Here is a 21,279-nt window from a genome sequence, read left to right as displayed (position 1 = left end):
TTTTATTAAATAAATTAATTTTAATTATTTTATTTTTACACTTGATTTGATTTATTATAAAAATATAAAAACATAATTATCTATCTTTTTTATATAATTTATATATTTATCAAGTATAAAAAATATAAATATTAAAAAAGTTATACAAATTTTATTATTTATTTGATATAATTGAATACTTTTAAATTAAAATGGATTCTAATTTTAATATTAAATATATTTTAAAATTAAATATATTATCATATTATTATTATAAAATAATATTATGCAATTAAATAATAAATGTATACTTATAAAAGTTATATTTTTAAAAAAAATAATTTTAACATTTGTGGATACTATGTTAAATTCGTAAGTAGCCCATGTTTGACCTCCTAGAAAAAGTGGGAATGTATTTAATGGAAGTATTTTTAATTAAAATATTTATTTAAAAAATAACTTATTTTTCTAGAGAATAGTATAAATGATTTTTTATTAACTTTTTAATAAAATTTTCTATTTTTTTCTAGAAACGTTGTTTTTCATTCTAAAAATATTTTTTAAAAAATAAAATATTTTTTCAAATCTCGAATTTGTTTGGAAGTGATTTTAAGAAGATTAAAGATTTGTTTGACAATTGTTTTCCAAAATAATTTTCTGTTTTTCAAAATAAAAAAACTAGAAAACACGTTTGATAATCAGAAATCTGTTTTCTATTTTATATTATAAAAAATAGCAAATAAAATATTTTTAAATAACATCTTTTAATTGCTTTTAATTGTTTTTATTTGTTTTTTTAAAGTTGTTTTAAAATTAGATACTTTCGAAATCAATTGTAAAATTAGGCCTAATAGAGAGTGCTGCAAAATACAACTACATCACTACTTTGTCCTTCATCCGTGACAACATTTGCCCTCTTGCAACAAACCATCACGGTGATAATATTTCAACCAAAAACATAGCATCCTTTTCACTCAATATATAAGGGCAAAAATGGTCTGAAAACTGGAACACGAAAATAAAAACAAAAACAGCATTTGCATTCTTGCAATAAATCATTAAAACAATATTACTTCGAGAGAAAATTTGCATCATCTCCTTCAATGCTACCTCAAAATAACAATATCCAAACACTTCATTTAAATACATTGAATGTTGAAATTATAATCTAACTTAAAGTCAAATTATAATAATTTTAGGAATTTGATAAATATTAGGAATTGTTATTTATTTAGAGTTTTTTGTGTTAATTAAGACTCTAGTCCTACCGGGAATTGAAATCCTAGTACAAGTATGATTAGTCATAATAGGAATTGAAATCTTGGTATGAGTATATGATTAATTTATTAGAAATAGATTTATTATAATATTGAAAAGTAGGATGTAAGAGAAATGTCAAATAAGAGATAGAGGGAATGTGTATAATCACAAAAAAAGTAACAATCTTATCAATTATAATAACAAATTCACAAATTCAAATTAAGAGAGGCTATTGAAATTATAATCGATCTAAACTTGCATTAATATAACATGCATTAATGTAATCCTAATGAAGAAAATATAAAATCTTGTATTAAAAAGTAAACGAGAGTAAAGAAGTTCAATATTCTAAAGTAGTTGAGATCGCCATTTTAATCTAAACCTAACATTGCGATTAGTAGATTTCTGAGATAACTTTGGCATTGCAATAATTTGGTCAATTTCCAATATGCTTTCATCACCATCAATTTGAACGTCTTCCAAATAATGCCGCCAGCATTTGGTGGGACAAGATGTACAACACTTGGGGTTCTCCTCCTTGTTCCTAAACTTGTTGTATAAGACCTGCATTGTAATCACATTTTATAACCATAGTTAGACTAAGAGCCCTATTTGGGTTTCTTGCTAAGAAATCTTAAGCTATTTCATTATCCCAATAAGAGTTTTTATGCTTGTTTGACCAATTTTGTTCAAAGGGGTCATGTTGTTTCTTATAAAACCTCTCTCTTTGTTTATATAAAGAAGAACAAATTGGGAACTTTCTATTTTTGACTTCACCAAATGGAAGTTAAATGATACTTTTAAGTTAATTCAAGTAAGGCCAGAATTAATTAACATTGAGGAAGAAAATTTATTACCTTTAAGAACCTGACATTGGTCCCGGATTGAATTGATAAAGTTTGTGGGTGACACATCCAAAGCATGCGATCTATGATGTACTGGAATCTACTACAATACGATACCCTTAAATATAAATGCTTGATATCATAAACAGGGGGAGATAGAATTGGCCTCAGCTTTCTAGGAATAATGAGCTCCTTCAATAAAAAAGTAAGTAATGATTCAGAAAAAAAGCTTTTTGTAATTAAAATAAATAAATAAATAAATAAAAGGATGGGATGAAGGGAAATTTTACCTCTTTGGATTTTATGAGTAAATTTATAACTTGGCAATTCTTCGATTTTTCAAAAAATTTCTTCAATTGAGGGATGAAAAAATGGCTATAATCATTATAATTCCTGAAGTGAATCTCGGCTTCCCGCAGAGATGAAGTATTCATAGATGATATCGTAGAGGTTAAAGGCATTCTATAGCCCGAATACGTAAATGATTGGAGGTTTGGAGCATCAATCTTGAGTTTCGCCTCCCTCTGCCATTCAGTTAGTCTTAGTTCTAATCTCTTGAGCTGATGATGCGAAATCTCAATCCTTTGCAATCGAGTGGAGTCTATCTCCAATCGCTCAAGATTCGGAAATCCAGAGTCGAGATTTTGGAGGAAATCATTTGTTATAAGTGGATCAAGGAGTATTAGTTCTCTCAGAAATTCACAGGGCGTCAAGACCATGTCACACGGCAAGCGTCCACAATGATACACGAGATGTTGAAGGCTTGGTGCATCGATTTCTATCCTTCTCAAATTATAACAGCAAATTACTTGAAGCCTATGTAGATTAGCAAGCCCCGAAACATGAAGTTTTTGCAAACCACCGCAAGATGCAATGTTCAAATCCTCGATCAACGGGCAACTTGATATCAGTTGCCGAATTGCTTGTTCATCACACTGGATTTGTCTTAAACACAACTTTCGTAGCGCCGGAAGATCTATATCACCACAGATTTCCAATCTGCATTGCTCTAAACTGAGAACTGTAATTGTTGTGGCAGAAAAAATTTTAGCCGGCAAGTCGTAAGGCTCTGCTACGAACCTAGGTTGCAAATATAGATCTAGCTCCTTCACCTTCCTCTCAAGTGCCGCGTCGATCCACGAGTCTATCAGCGATTTGATGTCATCGAGATGCAGACGGAGCCGCAGTCTCACAAGATTTACGTCTTTCTGACGGAGTCTTAGGGAGGAATCGATGGCATTGATGAATGAGGAGACATCAAAGCTTTTGCGACGTGAATGGAAGAAATCCGGAGACTGAAACATTAAAACGGAGAGAGAGGAAAAAGGAGATAGCTTTCGCCATGCCTTTGAGAGCAAACTGGTTCGAGCAATTTCCTTAGTAGGAAGTAAACTCAAGATTCTTATCAATATGTCATCAGGCAGGTACGATATTCGATCTTGTTCCTCCGCCATTACTGAAACTGAAACTATTCTCATGCAAGATTGCGTGTATTTAATAATAATATATAGAAATCAACATTCCTAATTCCATTAGGTGTTTTGAGGAAATCAAAAATAAGAAGGAAGTCAATCTTAGTTGTATTCCTACTATACCTTAATTCTCTCCTACCTTCTATGATTTTGATTTTTGTTTTTAATAATAATATATAGAAATCAATTGTTAGAAAAAGAAATCTGAAGAAAGAATTGAGAGAAAAGATGAAAAGAATTCTCTTCATTCCTCTTGTCGCAAAATACAAGGCTGCTCTGTTATATAACAGAGTAAAATGACTCAACAAAAACTGAACCAGAAAAACAGAAACAAAACTTAACAACAAACTGAACAAAACAACTCAAAAATAGCTCAGCTTACAATAATGACAAAACTACCCTTCTAGTAAAAAATAACTAATACAATCAATCCTAATACTCCCCCTCAAGATGGACTAAAGATGTTCTTTAGACCCATCTTGCCAATAAGAAGCTTAAAAGAAGAAGGATGAAGGGCTTTTGTCAAAACATCTGCTAACTGGTGTTCTGTAGAAACAAACACAGGCTTGAGAACCCCACTTTGAACCTTGTCTCGAACAAGATGACAATCAATCTCAATGTGTTTTGTGCGTTCATGAAACACGGGATTTTCAGCCATATGTAAAGCAGACTGATTGTCACAAAAAAGAAGAGCAGGAGCAGAATGATCTATACCAAAGTCCTTGAGAAGAGCAAGAAGCCAAGTAATCTCACAAGAAGTATTGGCCATAGCACGATACTCAGCTTCAGCAGAAGAGCGAGAAACAATGTGTTGTTTCTTGGATTTCCATGACACCAAAGAATTCCCCAAGAAAACACAAAAACCAGTAACAGATCTTCTCGAATCGGGACAACGAGCCCAATCTGAATCAGTATAAGCCATCAAACGAAGCTCTGAATTATTAGGAAAGAACAAACCCATGCCAGGATTACCTTTAAGGTAACGAAGGATTCTTTGAGCAGCATGTAAATGGGGCAATTTAGGACGAGAAATGAACTGACTAAGTCGACCTACAGCATAAGAAATGTCAGGTCGTGTTAATGTCAAATATAACAGCTTCCCAAGTAGCCTACGATACAAGCTAACATCAGGAAGATCAACCCCCTCATCCATGGATAACTTGACATTAGCTTCCATAGGTGTACTAGCAGCTTTGCAACCTAAATACCCGAAATCAGAAAGCAAATCAAGAACATATTTTCGCTGAGAAACACAGATTCCAGTAGAGGATTTAGCAATTTCAAGACCAAGGAAATACTTGACATCACCCAAATCCTTCAGTTTGAAGAGTTTATTCAACTCAGATTTCAAATCAGCAATGGCCCCTTGATTATTACTAGCTATAATCACATCATCAACATAAACAAGAAGAGCAATGAACAAGCCATCAACATTTTTGATGAAAAGAGAATGATCGGAAGGAGATTGACTGAATCCCAAGCCCATAATGGCAGTAGAAAACTTAGAAAACCACTGTCTTGAGGCTTGTTTGAGACCATATAAGGATTTATGAAGCAAACAAACAGCATTCGAAGGCAAAGACTCCCCCTTTCTATTATAACCAGGAGGTAACTTCATATACACTTCCTCATTCAAGTCTCCATGAAGGAAAGCATTGTTCACATCCAATTGTGACAAATGCCAACCTTTAACAGCAGCAATAGCCAAAAGCAATTTAACAGTCACTAGTTTTGCCACTGGTGAAAAAGTATCAACATAATCAATGCCTTCACGTTGAGTATACCCTTTTGCCACTAAACGAGCTTTATACCGTTCTATGGTACCATCAGCCTTATGTTTAACTTTGTGCACCCATTTACAGCCAACAGGGTGCTTACCAACAGGTAAACTAACAATGGACCAGGTCTTATTTTCCTCAAGAGCCTCTAATTCACAATCCATGGCAGCCCTCCATTCTGGTATTTCAGCAGCCTTTGCAAAAGAGCTGGGTTCTGAAATAATGGAAACTGAGAGAGAAAAAAGTTTGTAAGAAGGAGAGAGTTTATCATAACTCAAAAAATGTTGTATGGGATGAGAAGTGGAGTGAGTTTCAACATGAGCAACAGAGTTGATTAAAGAGCAGTGATAATCTTTCAAATATGAAGGTTGTTTGGAGACTCTTGTTGGTCGTGAAGAAGGAGCAACTTGAAGAGGTGGCTGTGAAATAACACGAGGAAGAACTGAGGAAGATTGATCATTATCAGCAGCAATACAAGGAAGAACTCGATCATGAAACAAATCAGAAGAAATATCAGGAGAAGAACAGGGATTTGTCTTTGAAAAAAGGAAAGATCTCTTCATGAAAAATAACATTTCTAGAGATAGATATGGAACGTGTCTCTATATCCAGTAATTTGTACCCTTTAAAACCAAAGGGATAACCAAGAAAAACGGCTGCTTTGGCTCGAGGTGAGAATTTTGTCCTGTTAGCTTTCAAAGTAGAAACATAACACAAGCAACCAAAGACCCGCAAATGACTATAATCAGGCAGCTTATCATGTAGGATTTCAAAAGGAGTCTTATTGTTTAGAAAAGGACTTGGTGTTCTATTGATTAAGTATACTGCAGTGAGTATACAGTCACTCCAGTAGCAGACAGGAAGGCTGGACTGAAAAAGAAGAGCACGGGCCACATTTAGAATATGCTGGTGTTTCCTTTCTACCACAGAATTCTGTTGAGGAGTTTCAACACAAGAACGATAGTGTATGACACCAAGAGAATGATAGAAATTGGAAAGAAATAATTCTGGAGCATTATCTGATCTTATGGCCTTAACTTCCTTACCAAACTGCTTCTTTACAAAAGCAAAGAAATCTGGAATATATTTTTGAACTTCAGATTTATTCTTCAACATATAAACCCAAGTTACTCGACTATAATCATCAACTATAGTCAAGAAAAATTTGTAGCCTTCAACACTGCCAACAGAAAAAGGTCCCCATATATCTAGATGCAAAAGATCAAAAGTGGAAGAACATCTTTTATTAAGAGAAATGTAAGGCAGACAACGCTGCTTAGCTAAAGGACATACATTGCAGGGAGTAAGATCAAAGGATGAATCAAAATCCAATATAGATTGTAGACCTTTTAAACGACTAAAAGAAGGATGTCCAAGTCTAGAATGCCACAAAGAAAGAATATTAGAAGTAGGAATCCGAGAAGCTGCAACAAAAGCTTTATCAGCAACAAAACTGTCAAAATCCAGCTGATATAACTGACCTTTCCTGCTACCCTTCCCAATCATCTTGCCCCGAGATGGTTCCTGAATAATGCAAGCATCAGGAGTAAAAACCATTGAAAGAGATAAAGTGTCTGTAAATGCACTCACAGAAAGTAGATTATATCTGAAAGTAGGCACAAACAACACATTTAGAAGCTTGACATCCTTCGAAAGAATGACCGAACCAACTCTATCAATAGGGACAGTAATACCAGTAGGTAAAGTAACTCGGACATTTTGAACATCAATAGAAGAATCAAATAGAGAAATGTCATTGCAAACATGATGGGTGGCCCCACTATCAATAATCCAACCTTTATTTTGGATTTTAACTTTATTACCAGCAAAATTAGACACTGATGGTCCTGTTGAAGAATTCTCTGTGGAAGCTGAAGAAGTAGAGCTTAATTGGTTGGTTAAGAGTTGAATCAATTGTTGACACTGCATGGTAGTGAGGGAAGAAACAGTGGATTCAGAAGAACCTGCATTCAAAGACTCGAGGACTTCTGAATTGTTAGCCATTGAGCTTGAATTAGGGCCTTTATTTTTGAATTTCCATCCCGGTGGATACCCAACAAGTTTATAGCATTTATCTTTGGTATGACCTTGGAAACCACAATGAGAACAAGTAATTCTATCCCTTCTAGTTTTAGAGCCACCTGAACTTCCTGCTGGTGCATTAGAATTAGAGCCAAATGTCATAGGATCAGAATTGTGAGAACCAGAATAAGAATAACCAACAGTCCTGTGACGTTCTTCTTGAATAACCAAAGAAAACACTTTATTAATAGCAGGTAAGGGATCCATCATCAAAATTTGTCCTCTAATCTGAGCATAAGAGTCATTTAAACCCATAAGAAATTGTAAAACATACTCCCTATGTTGATAATCTGTCCAGACTCTCAATCCACCACAATGACATACTGGAACAGGTTGAAACTCCCTCAATTCATCCCAAAGAATCTTCAATTTAGTGAAATATGAATTGACATCCAATGAACCTTGATTAAGAGCAGATAATTGCTTCTTAATTTGAAAAATTCGAGGTCCATTACCCTGATTAAATCTATCATTCAAATCTTTCCAGATATCACAAGCAGAATCCAAATATAAAAGACTATCTGCAATTTCTCTTGAAACAGCATTTATGATCCATGAAGAAATCATACTGTTACATCTATTCCAAGCGCCGTAAATCAAATCATGAGACATAGGTCTAGAAATCGTACCATCCACAAAACCAACTTTGTTCTTCGCTGTGAGAGCCATCAGCATCGCTCTACGCCAGGTATGATAATTCGCTCCAGTCAAAAGATTTGAAACAAGATTGAGCCCTGGATGATCTCCATTATGAAGAAAATAGGGACTACTCGAATCTTCAACAACAACAATCTCAGAATTCACCTGGCCACCGCGATTACCATTACCAGATCCACCTTTCGCCATGAACACGATCGAGAACAAAGAACAGAGAAAGAGAAGAAAAAAAATAGAAATTAGGGATTTGAAACCCTAAATGGATGGCTCTGATACCATGTTAGAAAAAGAAATCTGAAGAAAGAATTGAGAGAAAAGATGAAAAGAATTCTCTTCATTCCTCTTGTCGCAAAATACAAGGCTGCTCTGTTATATAACAGAGTAAAATGACTCAACAAAAACTGAACCAGAAAAACAGAAACAAAACTTAACAACAAACTGAACAAAACAACTCAAAAATAGCTCAGCTTACAATAATGACAAAACTACCCTTCTAGTAAAAAATAACTAATACAATCAATCCTAATATCAATATTCCTAATTCCCCCGAATTTTGAGGGAAAAAAAGAAGAAGCCTTTTTTTTTCATATTTGAATTCCTGGATAGAATTTTTTTTTTGAAAAATAATTCAGAATCATTTTAATTTATTTTAAAAAAAAATCTTTTTGAGAACATTATCAAACAAAATTTGAATTTGTATAAAAGGAAAAAAAAATTAAATCCATATAAAGTATTAATTTTACAATTAACATCAAGAAAAATAATTTTTTTATTTTTTATTTTAATATGAAAAATAGTAAAGAGAATCAAATGTAATTAAAAAATTTTATATTTTTAAATTAATTATTTTTATATAGACAGTTAAAATTATTATTGATATTCAATAAGAGATGGGACACCAAAATGAGTGAAGCGTTATCTCTTCTAAGATACAATAACATCGAACAAAAAGAGGAATAAGAACCCTTGATATCATCTCTACAATTAGAATTTAGAGTCAAAGGTGACAATTTCAAATTAAAAAAAGAAGAGTATGGAGGGCCAACACTTCAACTACAATATATGGGCTATCCCCAAGATTATAACACATCACAATTTTTATCAGAATACTCACAAAATCACAAGCTAAATGTAGAGATGGGCCACCTTTAAGGTGCCAAAAGAAAATGTCATAGCAGAAACCTAACCAAGTTGCTTGTTAACATATAACCCCTTTGACACACACAGCTCCTAATCTGTTAAACAAAAATATCAGTTCAAAGATGAAAACTTTTGAGTGAAATGCACCCACTAAATTACTATAAAACATTGTCTGGTGTCTTTTTAATGTAATAACATGCTTAATACGATAGGCAAGCGCAGTTGCCAAAACTCTTTGGTTACTTCCACAGTGTTTCAAGTGAAAATGTCTGATCAACTACCTACTAATATGCCTTACAGACTCATCAATTCTTTAAATGAGACCTGACCAGTAGATGACAGTTGCAAGTTTAAAACAGGCTCTGCATCCTAGGCTATATCATACATGGCAACTCTCAAGTAAGATACATAAAAATAAAAATAAAAAAGGCTCTGAAATCAATCACAAAATTGGATCTGGGAGATGGTGATAACCTGTGGTGGCAGCTTTACTGAATTTTACCTCAATCAATTTACCTGATTTTCCTTCTTTACCTTTTGATAAGAAGGCCTTATACACAGAAAGGTGTCAGCTTGCCATCTGCAAAAAATTCCAACAAAATAAAGAAGAAACAATCAATCAGTATAAAAATCTTCAAGAAATTAGCAATTTCAAAAATTATAATACTAAATAAGCAACAAATAAAATTTCAGAAACGCGTAGTAAGGAGTTATAGCAACAGAAAAATCAGAAGCTTACAACAACCAACTCAGCAGAAGCAGCATGCACCCCCCACTGCTTCCACTCCCACAGCCTCTAATTCTGGTTTCTCATGGAGGGATTGATTGATTCAGCTGATAGGAGAAGGCATAATAGGGAGCCACCTGGCAATTGAGAAGTGGAAGAACTTTTGGAAATAGGAATTCTGAGTTTACGAATTACTGTCTGAGTATTTTTGTTATGTCTAGAATGTAATGTTGGAGAGTAATGAAGATGTGGATAAGAGTCCATCCACTTGCATGGGTTGGATAGTTGAAGCCGACTCGAAAATTTTAGCTGGATATATTCAAATTTCTGTCAGAATGATGGCCAAACAAGGTTGGCATGGTCAGTTTACAGGCAGATTGAACCGTATATGTATGTATACATATATTTTATCTGTTTATATTATGCTTATTTTGGAAGGAATACTTGCAGAGGGGATTGAATGCATTGGTCTCCTCAAGGCTATCAAAGTCGAAGCAATAGTATTATCCTTAGGATAAGCGTTCCTTCAGGAAAATTTACGAAAAAGGAAGAATAGCAAACTGCATCAATAGTGTTAAGAGAAGCCAAATTCCAAGTTAAAATAGAGAAATTTCTTCCTTCTATTTGTAACATTAACTCAATAGATTTTTGCGAAGATAATGAATCACTTTCTGGATTTATTCCATGGAAATCAAGAACATCCGATGGACTATGTAGCTATGCTTAAAGTTAGTAAGCTGGCCAATGGAAGTGATTGATAGATTGCCAGAGGGAAGCATTAGGTATCTTATAGATAGCTAACGTGGTTAATTATAATAAGTACCAGTGTACATTAGAGGTTGTTAATGTTCTGGGAGTGCAAGCAGTGGGGGTGCATGCTTCCACCGAGTTTGTTGCTGTGAGCTTTGATTTTTCTGTTGCTATAACCACTTACTATGCGTTTATGAAATTTTATTTGTTGCTTATTGACATTATAATTTTTGAAATTGGTAATTTCTTGAAGATTCTTATACTAATTGATAGTTTCTTTTCTTTTTTTCTCGGAATTTTTTGCAGATGGCAAGCTGGCACCTTTCTGTGTATAAGGCCTTATGGGAAGGTAAGGAAAGAAAATCAAATAACTGATTTGAGGTAAAATCAGTAAAGCTGCCAAAGTGAATACGAGTAAAGGCATAAAGGGAAGCTGATTAATAATTAAGTTATTTTATGGGTTCGTAACCAAGTATTGGTGGAAATGAAAAAAATCGTGATTGGATTATTGCCATAGATCAAAACTTTGGAGCCCCATGGGATTTGCTGAAAACTTGCTCTTCATCTTCTAGAGTTTTCACATTTTCACACACACTAAAGAAGGGATGCACATCACAGGTTATCATCATCTCTCAGATGCAATTTTGTTGTAGATTTCAGAGCATTTTTTTCGTAGTTTACTTGAGAGTTGCCATGTATTATATAGTCTAGGATGTAAAGCCTGATTTTCACTTGCAACTATCATCTAGTGACCGGGTCTCATTTAAAGAATTATTGAATCTGTAAGGTATATATCTCAAGATATTAGTAGGGAAGACATTTGAGAGAGCTGATTTGGTTGCTTCCACAGCCAATGCTCATGTAGAAGTAAGCAAGGAGTTTTGGCAACCCAGTCTCATGCATCATATTAAGACTGTTATTGCATTCAATGACACTAGGGAAAGGTCTATTGTGATTTAGTGGTTGCATTTCATTTGGAAGTTTTCATCTTTGAGCTGATATTTCTGTTGAACAGATTAGGAGTTGTGTGTCAAGGGGTTGTATTTTGTTTCTCTCTTCACTTTGGGGAAAGGGGTTTTGATTAAGGGTCAATAGCAACTTGGTTGGGTTTCTGCTATAACATTTTCTGGTGGCCCATCTCTACATTTAGCTTGTGATGTTGTGAGTATTCTGATAAAAATTGTGTTGCGTCATGATCTTGAAGATAGCCCATATATTGTAGTTGAAGTGTTGGTCCTCCATATTCTTCTTTTTTCAATTTGAAATTGTCACCTTTGACTCTAAGTTCTAATTATAGAGATGATATTAGAGGTTTTTTTTATGGATGATTCCTCTTTTTGTTCCCCTGATATATGGATGTTATCATATTGGACCTTTGACTCATTTTGGTGTCCCCTCTTTTATTTAATATCGCTAATATTTTTTATGAACTGTTATATTAAAAAAAAAAAGAAGAAGAAAGAAAAAAAGGGAAGGATTTTTTAAAATTGGTCACCTTAGTAGTGGTTGTTTAGGAATCATATAAATATTTTTAAAAAATAAAAAATAAATTTAAGAGGCTTCCCAAAATCACTTCTAGACAACCTTGGGCTTTTAGGAAGTAATTTGTTTTTTAAAAATAGTTTTAGTATAAACAAATGCTTTTGGAAAAAAAAAATTCAGTATTTGGAAACATTTAGAAAATATTTTCTTATTTGAAAAATTATTTGTAATATTTTTCTATGTTTAGTTTAATTTCTCTTTTTCTTTTTTCTTTTCATCTAAAACCCCTAGGGAAATTAGGGAAAGAGGAGGTCATAATTAAATTTTAAAAAGTTTAAATTTAATACCTTATTACTCTTATTTTAACTTTTAATATAAAAATTAAATAATTTAAAAATATAAAAAATTCAATTAATCTTAATTACATTTGTTTCTCATTACTATTTTAATCATAAAATTAAAATGAAAATTTTTTTTTAATTTTTTCTTTCCTTGAACCAAACATGCTATTGTAAAATTATTACTTTATATAAATTTAGAATTTTTTTGTGCAAGAAAACAAATTTTGTTGACAAAGTTCTAAAAACAATTTTAAAAAATTAAAATAATTCTGAATTATTTTAAAAAGTAACATTCTGATTAGGAATTCAAATATGAAAACAAAAAAAGAAAGCTTTTTTTTTTCTTTTTTTTTTTTAATTTTATTTGTCTTGTTATTTAAGCTTAAGAAATGATTTTTTATTTTCAAAAATTGTTACCATTACCAAGTATCGACTTTAGAATATCAATAAAATTATTTTAGGTTATGTTTGGTTCCATAAAAAAGGTGAAGGAAAATGTAAGGGAAAAAATAGAAATAAAAAATCCAAGGAAAGGAAAAAAAAAATTTAAATCAATATATTATTTTATACGTTACTTCAAACACATTTAACTTCTGCAGCAGGTTACCTAGGAATAGAAAACTGTGATAATAAATACTTCTCATGAAGTTGACGAAGCAGAAGCAGTCAAATGTGGGCTTTATCGTACAGTCAGAGTGGCAATTGAATGATATTGCTCAGCAACCGAAGTCAAGTTTCGATGAATCAAACGCTACTCTCAAGCCATGTTCAGGCCCAACTTCTGCAGCAGCCTCAAGCTCTAGATCAAAATCATAATATTTTTCAGCATCAACCATCTATCCAAAATCGACAGCTCCACATAAACCTCCCTCAGAACCTGCAACAGCAGCAGCAACGACAACAAATTATGGGTCAAAACCAAGAGTGACATAGAATTGGAGGCCTGATCAGATTTGTGAACCTGTGTGATACATCAACGTATTTGGCAAATTGCAGCTTGGGCCACAGCTCCCTGCTTGGGTACTTTGGGGAATGGAAAGTTTGATGGATGTAGTTCATCTCGGTCTAAGTCCTCATGAAGACTTAAAAGTTAAAACAGATGTTGGGGCAGAGCAACTCTAGAAGTTTTGGTAATATTGCTTGGTTGTATGTTATTCTTTTTACCTTGTCAGAAGTTAATTGCTCGTGATGCTGAGGTTACAATAAATTACTGGCCTTCAAAAGTAGAGTTTTTCTTGCTATGGTTGTGGAAATGAATCTTGTCCTCCTTGACTAAGTTGTGTGTGAGGCTGGAAGCTTATGCTTATGATTTGATTATCAGGGGATCATATTTCCAGTCCAAGATGCTTACCAGGAATAAAATCACTATTGCTAATTATCTTTGTCAAGTAAATATATGTATATGTATAGGTATATTTTTGTCCCAATGGGGCTTGAACCTAGAACCTCCTACAAACCCTCCCAACCCTAAACCACTAGAGCCAGGCCTCAAGGGCTTTTTGTCAAGTAAATATTATGCAAGTTAAGATATGTTGTTGCTTGGGATTGCATTTGTAATGTGTAATTGGTGCTATCAGTTAGAGATTGGTATTCAGTCTGGAAATTTGTTTTTGAGGGTGTTGCTCTTTGGATATTGTTGGAGAGCTTATCAATGCATTGATGTTTTGTGAGATGAGCATGACACCAAGGGTTTTTGTGTTCATTAGGAGATTTTGAAGTTCCCTTGGTCATTCATTCCCTAAAAAATGATAAGGAAATATTTGGGTTGTGGGTTCAGATAACTTGAAATACTTCCTCTTATGGGAAGGTTGAAAACCCTTCAGCACTCGTCAATAATTGCTTTCTCAAGATGTGCAGTTCAAGCTATTAGCGTAAGAATGGCACAACATGCAGGTTACCTAGGAATAGAAAACTGTGATAATAAATACTTCTCCCAGGTGATTATACTAAGGTTTTAACTTGTTCACATTACCCTTTTAGGTCAGTAGCTAAAGACCTCATATTTTGGAGATATATTAGTGAGACTTTTTTTACTGGCAAAGTACTCATGAGGAGTTGTCTTTTGTGTATTTTTCTGTAGTTTATTTTCCTTGGTTTCGATCTGTTCCAATGTTGTAGCATCTTGTGCTTGTGGCTGCGTTGAAAGGACTTTAGAGAGGCTCTTGAAATTAGGTATGCCAAGTATCTTTAGAGACTAAATGAACAAAGTGTTTGCATTTATAACATCGTGGCATCATCATTATCAAACCGTCATTGGAGAAGGGCAATATTCCTCTGATACAACGAGCATAACTTAAAATTATTTTTTTTCTGAATCACATTGGAGACAAATGGTAAGATTATTACTCCTCTGCTCTATTTATAAGGAGAGGAGGACGAAATGAAAACCATGTCTACCTGCATGTTCAAAGACTAGTGCAAGAAAATGACCAAATGACAAAGCTAATAAAAGAAAAATATAGTAGTACAAGTAAAAACAGAAAACAGGACCAAGAAGAGGAAAGACTACAGAAGTAATGAAAGAAAACCATTGTTACCCACCCCATCAGAAGTAATGAGGAAAACGACTTTTACCCACCCAGCAAAAGTAAATGAGACTCAACAACTTTTACCCACTGTGGGCTGGACTGGTAAGGAAATATCAGAAAAATCGGTAAAAATACCGATAAATACTGAAATATGATGATATTTCCGAAAAATTATCAAAATTTTTGCCGACCGGTGACGAATATCGTGTCGCAGCCGGCCGATAAGCGAAAACACTAGGTGGGTAAAAGTTGTTTTCCTCGTTACTTCTGCTGGGGTGGGTAACAGTGATTTTCTCTCATTACTTCTGCAGTCTTTCCTCTTCTTGGTCCTGTTTTCTGTTTTTGCTTGTGCTGCTATATTTTTGTTTTATTAGTTTTGTCATTTGGTCATTTTCTTGCACTAGTCTTTGAACATGCAGGTAGGCATGGTTTTCATTTCGTCCTCCTCTTCTTTTAAATAGAGCAAAGGAGTAATAATCTCACCATGCTCGTTGTATTCAGAAAAGAAGAAAAAATTAAGAGAAGAAAAAGGAAAAATGCCAAAACTCATGCTCGTTGTATCTGCTGAGTTGAAGAATATTGTCATTCTCCAACCTCAGGATGGTAGTGACGATGAGACCATCAACTACTTTTTCAAGGTGAATTTTCAATGTTGTTTGGATTTAACATTGTTACGTATTTTAACGTTTTGGTCTCTGTTTTATTGCAGCTGAAGTGTGAATATTGTGGGTGGATTTCTCATAACAATGCCTGTGTTTCTATAAGTATCAAAGAAAAACCCACTGGAAATCGAAGAAATGATAATTTGAATTTGTCCAGAAAGGTGGGTATATTAGTTCCTCTCTCTCATATTGTTTGTTTTTTATGATTACTTCCTTTTTCAATTTTAACTTCAAAATATGCCTGTTTTTTTTTCTCTGCCATTGTTTTCTTTTGTTGGTTTGGCTATTGCTACTATTTTCTTTTTTTCTTTTTTTCTCTCATTTTATTCTTGGTTTTTCTTGGTTTTGCAGTGTCAAGGATGTGAAAGACATGGCGAGATCTCGTTAATCCCTGGACATGGGACTCCATTAAGCCAAAATCACTGCACAGAGGTGGATTTGATGTTATTTCATTGCGACGGATTACTCCCTGTGGAGTATTCATTCAACGGTGGATGGTTGGCTACAACGGTACACTTCTATCAACATAATTTTGATCATTTTTATCTTTTTTAATTTGAGCTGAGTCACTAATGCTGGTTTTTCTATATTTTTTTTCAGATTTCTGGCAGAGAAATTCATGTTGATCTTACTATGGGAGAATACACGGATGTAATCGATGGAGTGGAGGTATCAATCTCAAAGCTAAAAGCCAAATTTGTGCCATATTGGGGTTGATGGCACTTCAGTTTTATGTTTCTGATTTCAGTACTTGGGTTGTTGTGGTTGGGTTTGCAGTTTGGTTGCAGTAGTTGGGGTTTCTTATTCCTGTAGTTTTTTTGACTTTATGATTGTAATAGTAACTTGTTTTCTGTTTCTGTTATTTGACTTTATGATTGCAATAGTTGTTTTTTTTATGTTGATCTGTCTTGGTTGTAATAGCTTTTGCTATAATTATCTTAGATTGAACTTAGAAGACGTTGAAGTTATGATATATTTTTCTATAATTATCTTATATTGAATTTAAAAGGTTTCTTAGCAAAATCCTAACTATCCTTGAATATTTATATATAGATGTAAATAAAATATACAAGTAAGCACCATTGCCTATAGTCATTCAACAATTAACAAAATAAAAGAAACACATGAAGGGTTGGTTTATTTCCCTGAAGAGACCACATGAGAGATGAAGAATTGGCCAAGGCAATTAATTTATGTACATACAGCCCACATGAGATAATCAAGAATTGAGGGGTGAAAACAGTTTGGAAATCATTTACTTTGAGTCGATGTAATTCAATAAGAATGTAACTATTTTTATATTTAAGTTTTTAAATAAGATTTTGTCGCTAAAAATTTTTAAGAATAATTTTTAAAAATGATTATTTTTAGGGTTATTTTCAAAAATATTATAAACTAATTTTTATTTAACAATTTTAAAAAAATAAAAATATGACCATTTTTTTTTTAATCAAAATATAAGTTTTAGAATTTTATTTAAAAACACCCATTTACAAGATTAAAGAAAAAAAAGAAGAAAAAAAGCAGCTAGAGATCAAATATGATTTGTCCTTTAAATTTATTTTTAAACATAAAAAATTTAAATTATAATGAAAATAAATTATCCATTAAGTAATCAAATATGGTTGAAAATGAAAAAAAAAATGAAATTAAGGTTGATAGTATTTTGCAAATTTTTTATAACACTAAAAATGTAAATTATTTATTTCTTTTACAAATTAATCATCTTAGTAAAAATATATTGAATAAATAGTTTTAAAATATGATAAATTTTTGGTAAATGAATTATTAAAAATAGTTTTATATCACTTTCACGTTATTTTTTCTATTTCTTATTCTTTTACTATTTTTTGATATCCTTTTAATATTAAATTTGTTTCTATACTATATAGTATGACATAATTGGATTATAAAAAAGTCTCTTTATTAAATTCCTATAATTAAAAAAAATCATATTTTTCTATTTTTCAGGAAATACTTCACTTTTTAAATCTTTTTCTTATAAAGGTATTTCTTTTTTTTTAAAAAAAATCAACAAATACGTTACCATCACCGTATCACATTCTACTTCGGTGAAACGACACCGTTTCGAATGCGCAAAACGTTCCCAGCCAGTTCATACAAAAAGCGGTTATTTTTTAAACATCCGTTACCTCCCTCCTCTGAACCACCAGCTTCCACACCCAAATCCTCAGCCATGGCCTCTCACTTCAAACTCGCCTCATTTCATAGCCCATCAACCCAATTCAATGGATCACACTCGTTTCATTCTTGATCAAACCCCTTCTCCCACTGATTTCTCTTGGAACTCCTTGATCAGGGCCTACACCCTCCACGACTCTCCGCAAAATTCTAAAAGCTTGTTCAACCTTAGGTCGGTGTTTGAAGGTGAACACATTCATACTCATGGTTTAAGATTGGGTTTTGTATCTGATTATTTGTGTGTAATTCTTTAATAGAGATGTGTTGTAAGTATTTTTGTCTTGATTCCACTCAGAATTTGTGGGTTGATATGGAATTTAGAGATGAGGTTTCTTGGCATTCGATCAGGGTATGTGCACTGAGGTGAGGTTGAGAGGCACGGGAGTTGTTCGAAGAAATGCCAACCAGAAGGAATGTCGTTCGCCAGACTGCAATGATAAATGTGTATGGGAAAGAAGGGGATTTTGTTGAGATGTTGAGTTCTTTTTTTTTTTTTTGGGGATGCTTGTTTCGGCTGATGAGGTCCAACTCAATGCAACAACAAGAGTGTGCCTACTGTCTGCCTGTTCAACTCTCTGTAATTATGGAGTTGGAAGGTTCCTTTCGGTTTTTATCGATGTTTAAAAGATCCCTTTGAAGGCAATCGTGTTTACTGCTCTTGTAGACATGTATTCTTAAGTGCGGGGATGTGGAGAAAGCTTGGAGAATCTTTGATGGTGTTTCTTGTAAGAAGCTGCCTTCTTGGAATGCCATCATTTCTGAATATGCGCAGTGTGGACTTCTTGAGGAGGCAATTGATTTATACTGTCTCATGAAAGCTCAGTCCGTGAAACTGAATGAGATCATGTTGGTGAATGTGTTGTCTGCTTGTGCTGGCTTAGGGGCACTGGAACTTGGGAGAGAAGTTCATCTGTACCCTAAACGGCTTAGAGCTAAATGTGATTCTTGCCACTACTCTGGTTGATGTGTGCAAAATGTGGTAAAATTGATGATGCTTGTTTGGTTTTTGTCAAGACAAGCGAGAAAGATGTAGCCTTGTGGAATGCCATGATACTGGGCCTGGCTTACCATGGTGATGTAAGTGATTCTTTAGTGGTTTTTTCACAGATGGAGAGGACTGGCGTGCAGCCCAATGATGTCACATTCATTGGAGTTTTATCAGCTTGTAACCACTCAGGATTGGTAGAAGAGGGAAGGGTTCAGTTTTCTAGTATGGCTGATAAACATGGATTGTCTCCCAAACTTGAGCATTGTGCTTGTATGTTAGATCTCCTTGGCCGGGCTGGGCATCTCAAAGAAGCATATGAATTGGTCCAGAACATGGTAATTCCACCTGATTCTATAATCTGGGGTGCTTTACTAATTGCTGGCTGAATCCAGTGGCGGAGCTAGAAAATAAGTTAAGGAGAGGAGGGAGGGGGGGCAAAAAAAGAGCAAAAACAATTGCATAGCTGCGTTGCAAGTTTTTTTTTTACAAGCATTAGCTGGCTCCGCCCCTGGCTGCATCCATTGGAATCTTTAACTGACTGATAAAATCAGTGAAACAACAATGGCATTGCAGGATCCCAATTTATGCATTCTGTTATCGAACTTTTATGTTTCTGCAGGAAGGTGGAAGGACGTTGCTAGAGTTAGGAGACAGGTAAAAGCGAAAAGGATGGAAAAGCCTTCTGGTTGTAGTTAGGTTGCAGTTGATGGTGCTCTTCATAGATTTGTAGTTGAAGATACAACTCATCTGAAATCTCAGGAGATCTACAGCACCTATGAAATTCTGATTGATCATTTGAAGGCTGAAGGGTATGTGCTAAATTCTGGTTTCTCATGGAGGTATTGATTGAATTCTGCTGATGGGATAAGGCATTATGAGGGTTAGCATATGACTTAATATTTGGAACCAAACATAACCTAAAAGAACTGTTTAAGTTTTGGCACACTGGTTTTTGGTTCGAGACCAGGCGGTTATACCATTGTTCAATATACTTAGAATACTTTAGTGAAGAGACAATGTAATTTAGAGTGCGTTTGGGAATGATTCTAGAATGATAAAAATTAACATCTAAATTAGCATTTTTAACACTTGAATGATAAAAATTTTCAAGTATTAGAAATATTAGAAGTACTTCTTAGAATCACTACCAAACGAGCTCTTAGATGATTTAACCATCTAAATTACACAATCTCTTCATAATCATGTGTTCCAAAATGAAGGACCAATAGCTAAACCATTTAAACAACCAAGTTTGCACGGATAATCTCATAGCATTTGTGCATGCTCTACCTAATACTCATAAATTTTCTTCACATTTGAAGCACACACTTCGCAAAGACAAGCATACAGATATTAATTAGTTAAAGAACCAATCAATTGCTAAAACCTAACAAGATCTATTGTTGTCCTTGTGGGTCATGCTTCATTCAGGCTTCCATCCTAAAGTATTCTAAGTACATTGAACTATGGTATAATTAAGGATGAAAATTTAATATCTCCAATATGTGCCGATATAAATTTCGGATAGAAATTTTGTCATTTATTGGATAGAATCTGCAACAACCATTAGAGCAACTTGTTCTTTGATAAAAGTTATACACCAAAATGTATACGTAAGAACACTAAAGATTTATTTTATTAAATAAATTAATTTTAATTATTTTATTTTTACATTTGATTTAATTTATTATAAAAATATAAAGACATAATTATCTATCTTTTTTATATAATTTATATATTTATCAAATATAAAAAATATAAATATTAAAAAATTATACATATTTTATTATTTATTTGATATAATTGAATACTTTTAAATTAAAATGGATTCTAATTTTAATATTAAATATATTTTAAAATTAAATATGTTATCATATTATTATTGTAAAATAATATTGTGCAATTAAATAATAAATGTATACTTATAAAAGTTATATTTAAAAAAAAAAAATTAAATTTGTGGATACTATGTTAAATTCGTAAGTAGCCCATGTTTGACATCCTATAAAAAGTGGGAATGTATTTAATGGAAGTATTTTTAATTAAAATATTTATTTAAAAAATAACTTATTTTTCTAGAGAATAGTATAAATGATTTTTTATTAACTTTTTAATAAAATTTTCTAATTTTTCCCAGAAACATTGTTTTTCATACTAAAAATATTTTTTCAAATCTCGAGTTTGTTTGGAAGTGATTTTAAGAAGATTAAAGATTTGCTTGACAATTGTTTTTCAAAAAAAAATTCAATTTTTTATAATGAAAAACTAGAAAACATGTTTAATAATCAAAAAACCGTTTTCTATTTTCTATTATCAAAAATAGCAAATAAAATATTTTTAGATAACATCTTTTAATTACTTTTAATTATTTTCATTTGTTTTTTTA

The 21,279-nt window shown here is 33.0% G+C and overlaps 3 protein-coding genes across 3 annotated transcripts; 2 read left to right on the top strand and 1 right to left on the bottom strand.

Annotated features, from left to right (window-relative positions):
* Nucleotides 1-1,587: 1,587 nt before the first annotated feature.
* On the bottom strand, nt 1,588-3,666 carry LOC132254352 (F-box/LRR-repeat protein At4g14103-like). Its single transcript, XM_059739822.1, has 3 exons — nt 2,375-3,666; nt 2,202-2,276; nt 1,588-1,803 (listed from the first exon to the last, which is right to left on the bottom strand). Exons 1-3 carry the CDS (start codon nt 3,560-3,562, stop codon nt 1,588-1,590), a joined length of 1,479 nt encoding a protein of 492 aa, XP_059595805.1. The 5' UTR covers nt 3,563-3,666.
* Nucleotides 3,667-15,185: 11,519 nt separating this feature from the next.
* Nucleotides 15,186-16,599, top strand: LOC104880211 (uncharacterized). Its single transcript, XM_059739441.1, has 5 exons — nt 15,186-15,279; nt 15,543-15,679; nt 15,751-15,864; nt 16,055-16,213; nt 16,304-16,599. The coding sequence occupies exons 2-5, from the start codon at nt 15,578-15,580 to the stop codon at nt 16,418-16,420; spliced, it is 492 nt and encodes a 163-aa protein (XP_059595424.1). The 5' UTR covers nt 15,186-15,279; nt 15,543-15,577; the 3' UTR covers nt 16,421-16,599.
* Nucleotides 16,600-17,846: 1,247 nt separating this feature from the next.
* Nucleotides 17,847-20,013, top strand: LOC104880212 (pentatricopeptide repeat-containing protein ELI1, chloroplastic). The gene is made up of 2 exons (XM_010656214.3): nt 17,847-19,228; nt 19,513-20,013. The coding sequence occupies exons 1-2, from the start codon at nt 18,869-18,871 to the stop codon at nt 19,549-19,551; spliced, it is 399 nt and encodes a 132-aa protein (XP_010654516.1). The 5' UTR covers nt 17,847-18,868; the 3' UTR covers nt 19,552-20,013.
* Nucleotides 20,014-21,279: the final 1,266 nt, after the last annotated feature.

This window comes from Vitis vinifera, chromosome 9 (assembly GCF_030704535.1).
Source record: "Vitis vinifera cultivar Pinot Noir 40024 chromosome 9, ASM3070453v1".
Taxonomy (NCBI): domain Eukaryota; kingdom Viridiplantae; phylum Streptophyta; class Magnoliopsida; order Vitales; family Vitaceae; genus Vitis; species Vitis vinifera.
This window is presented reverse-complemented; position numbering and strand designations above follow the sequence as displayed.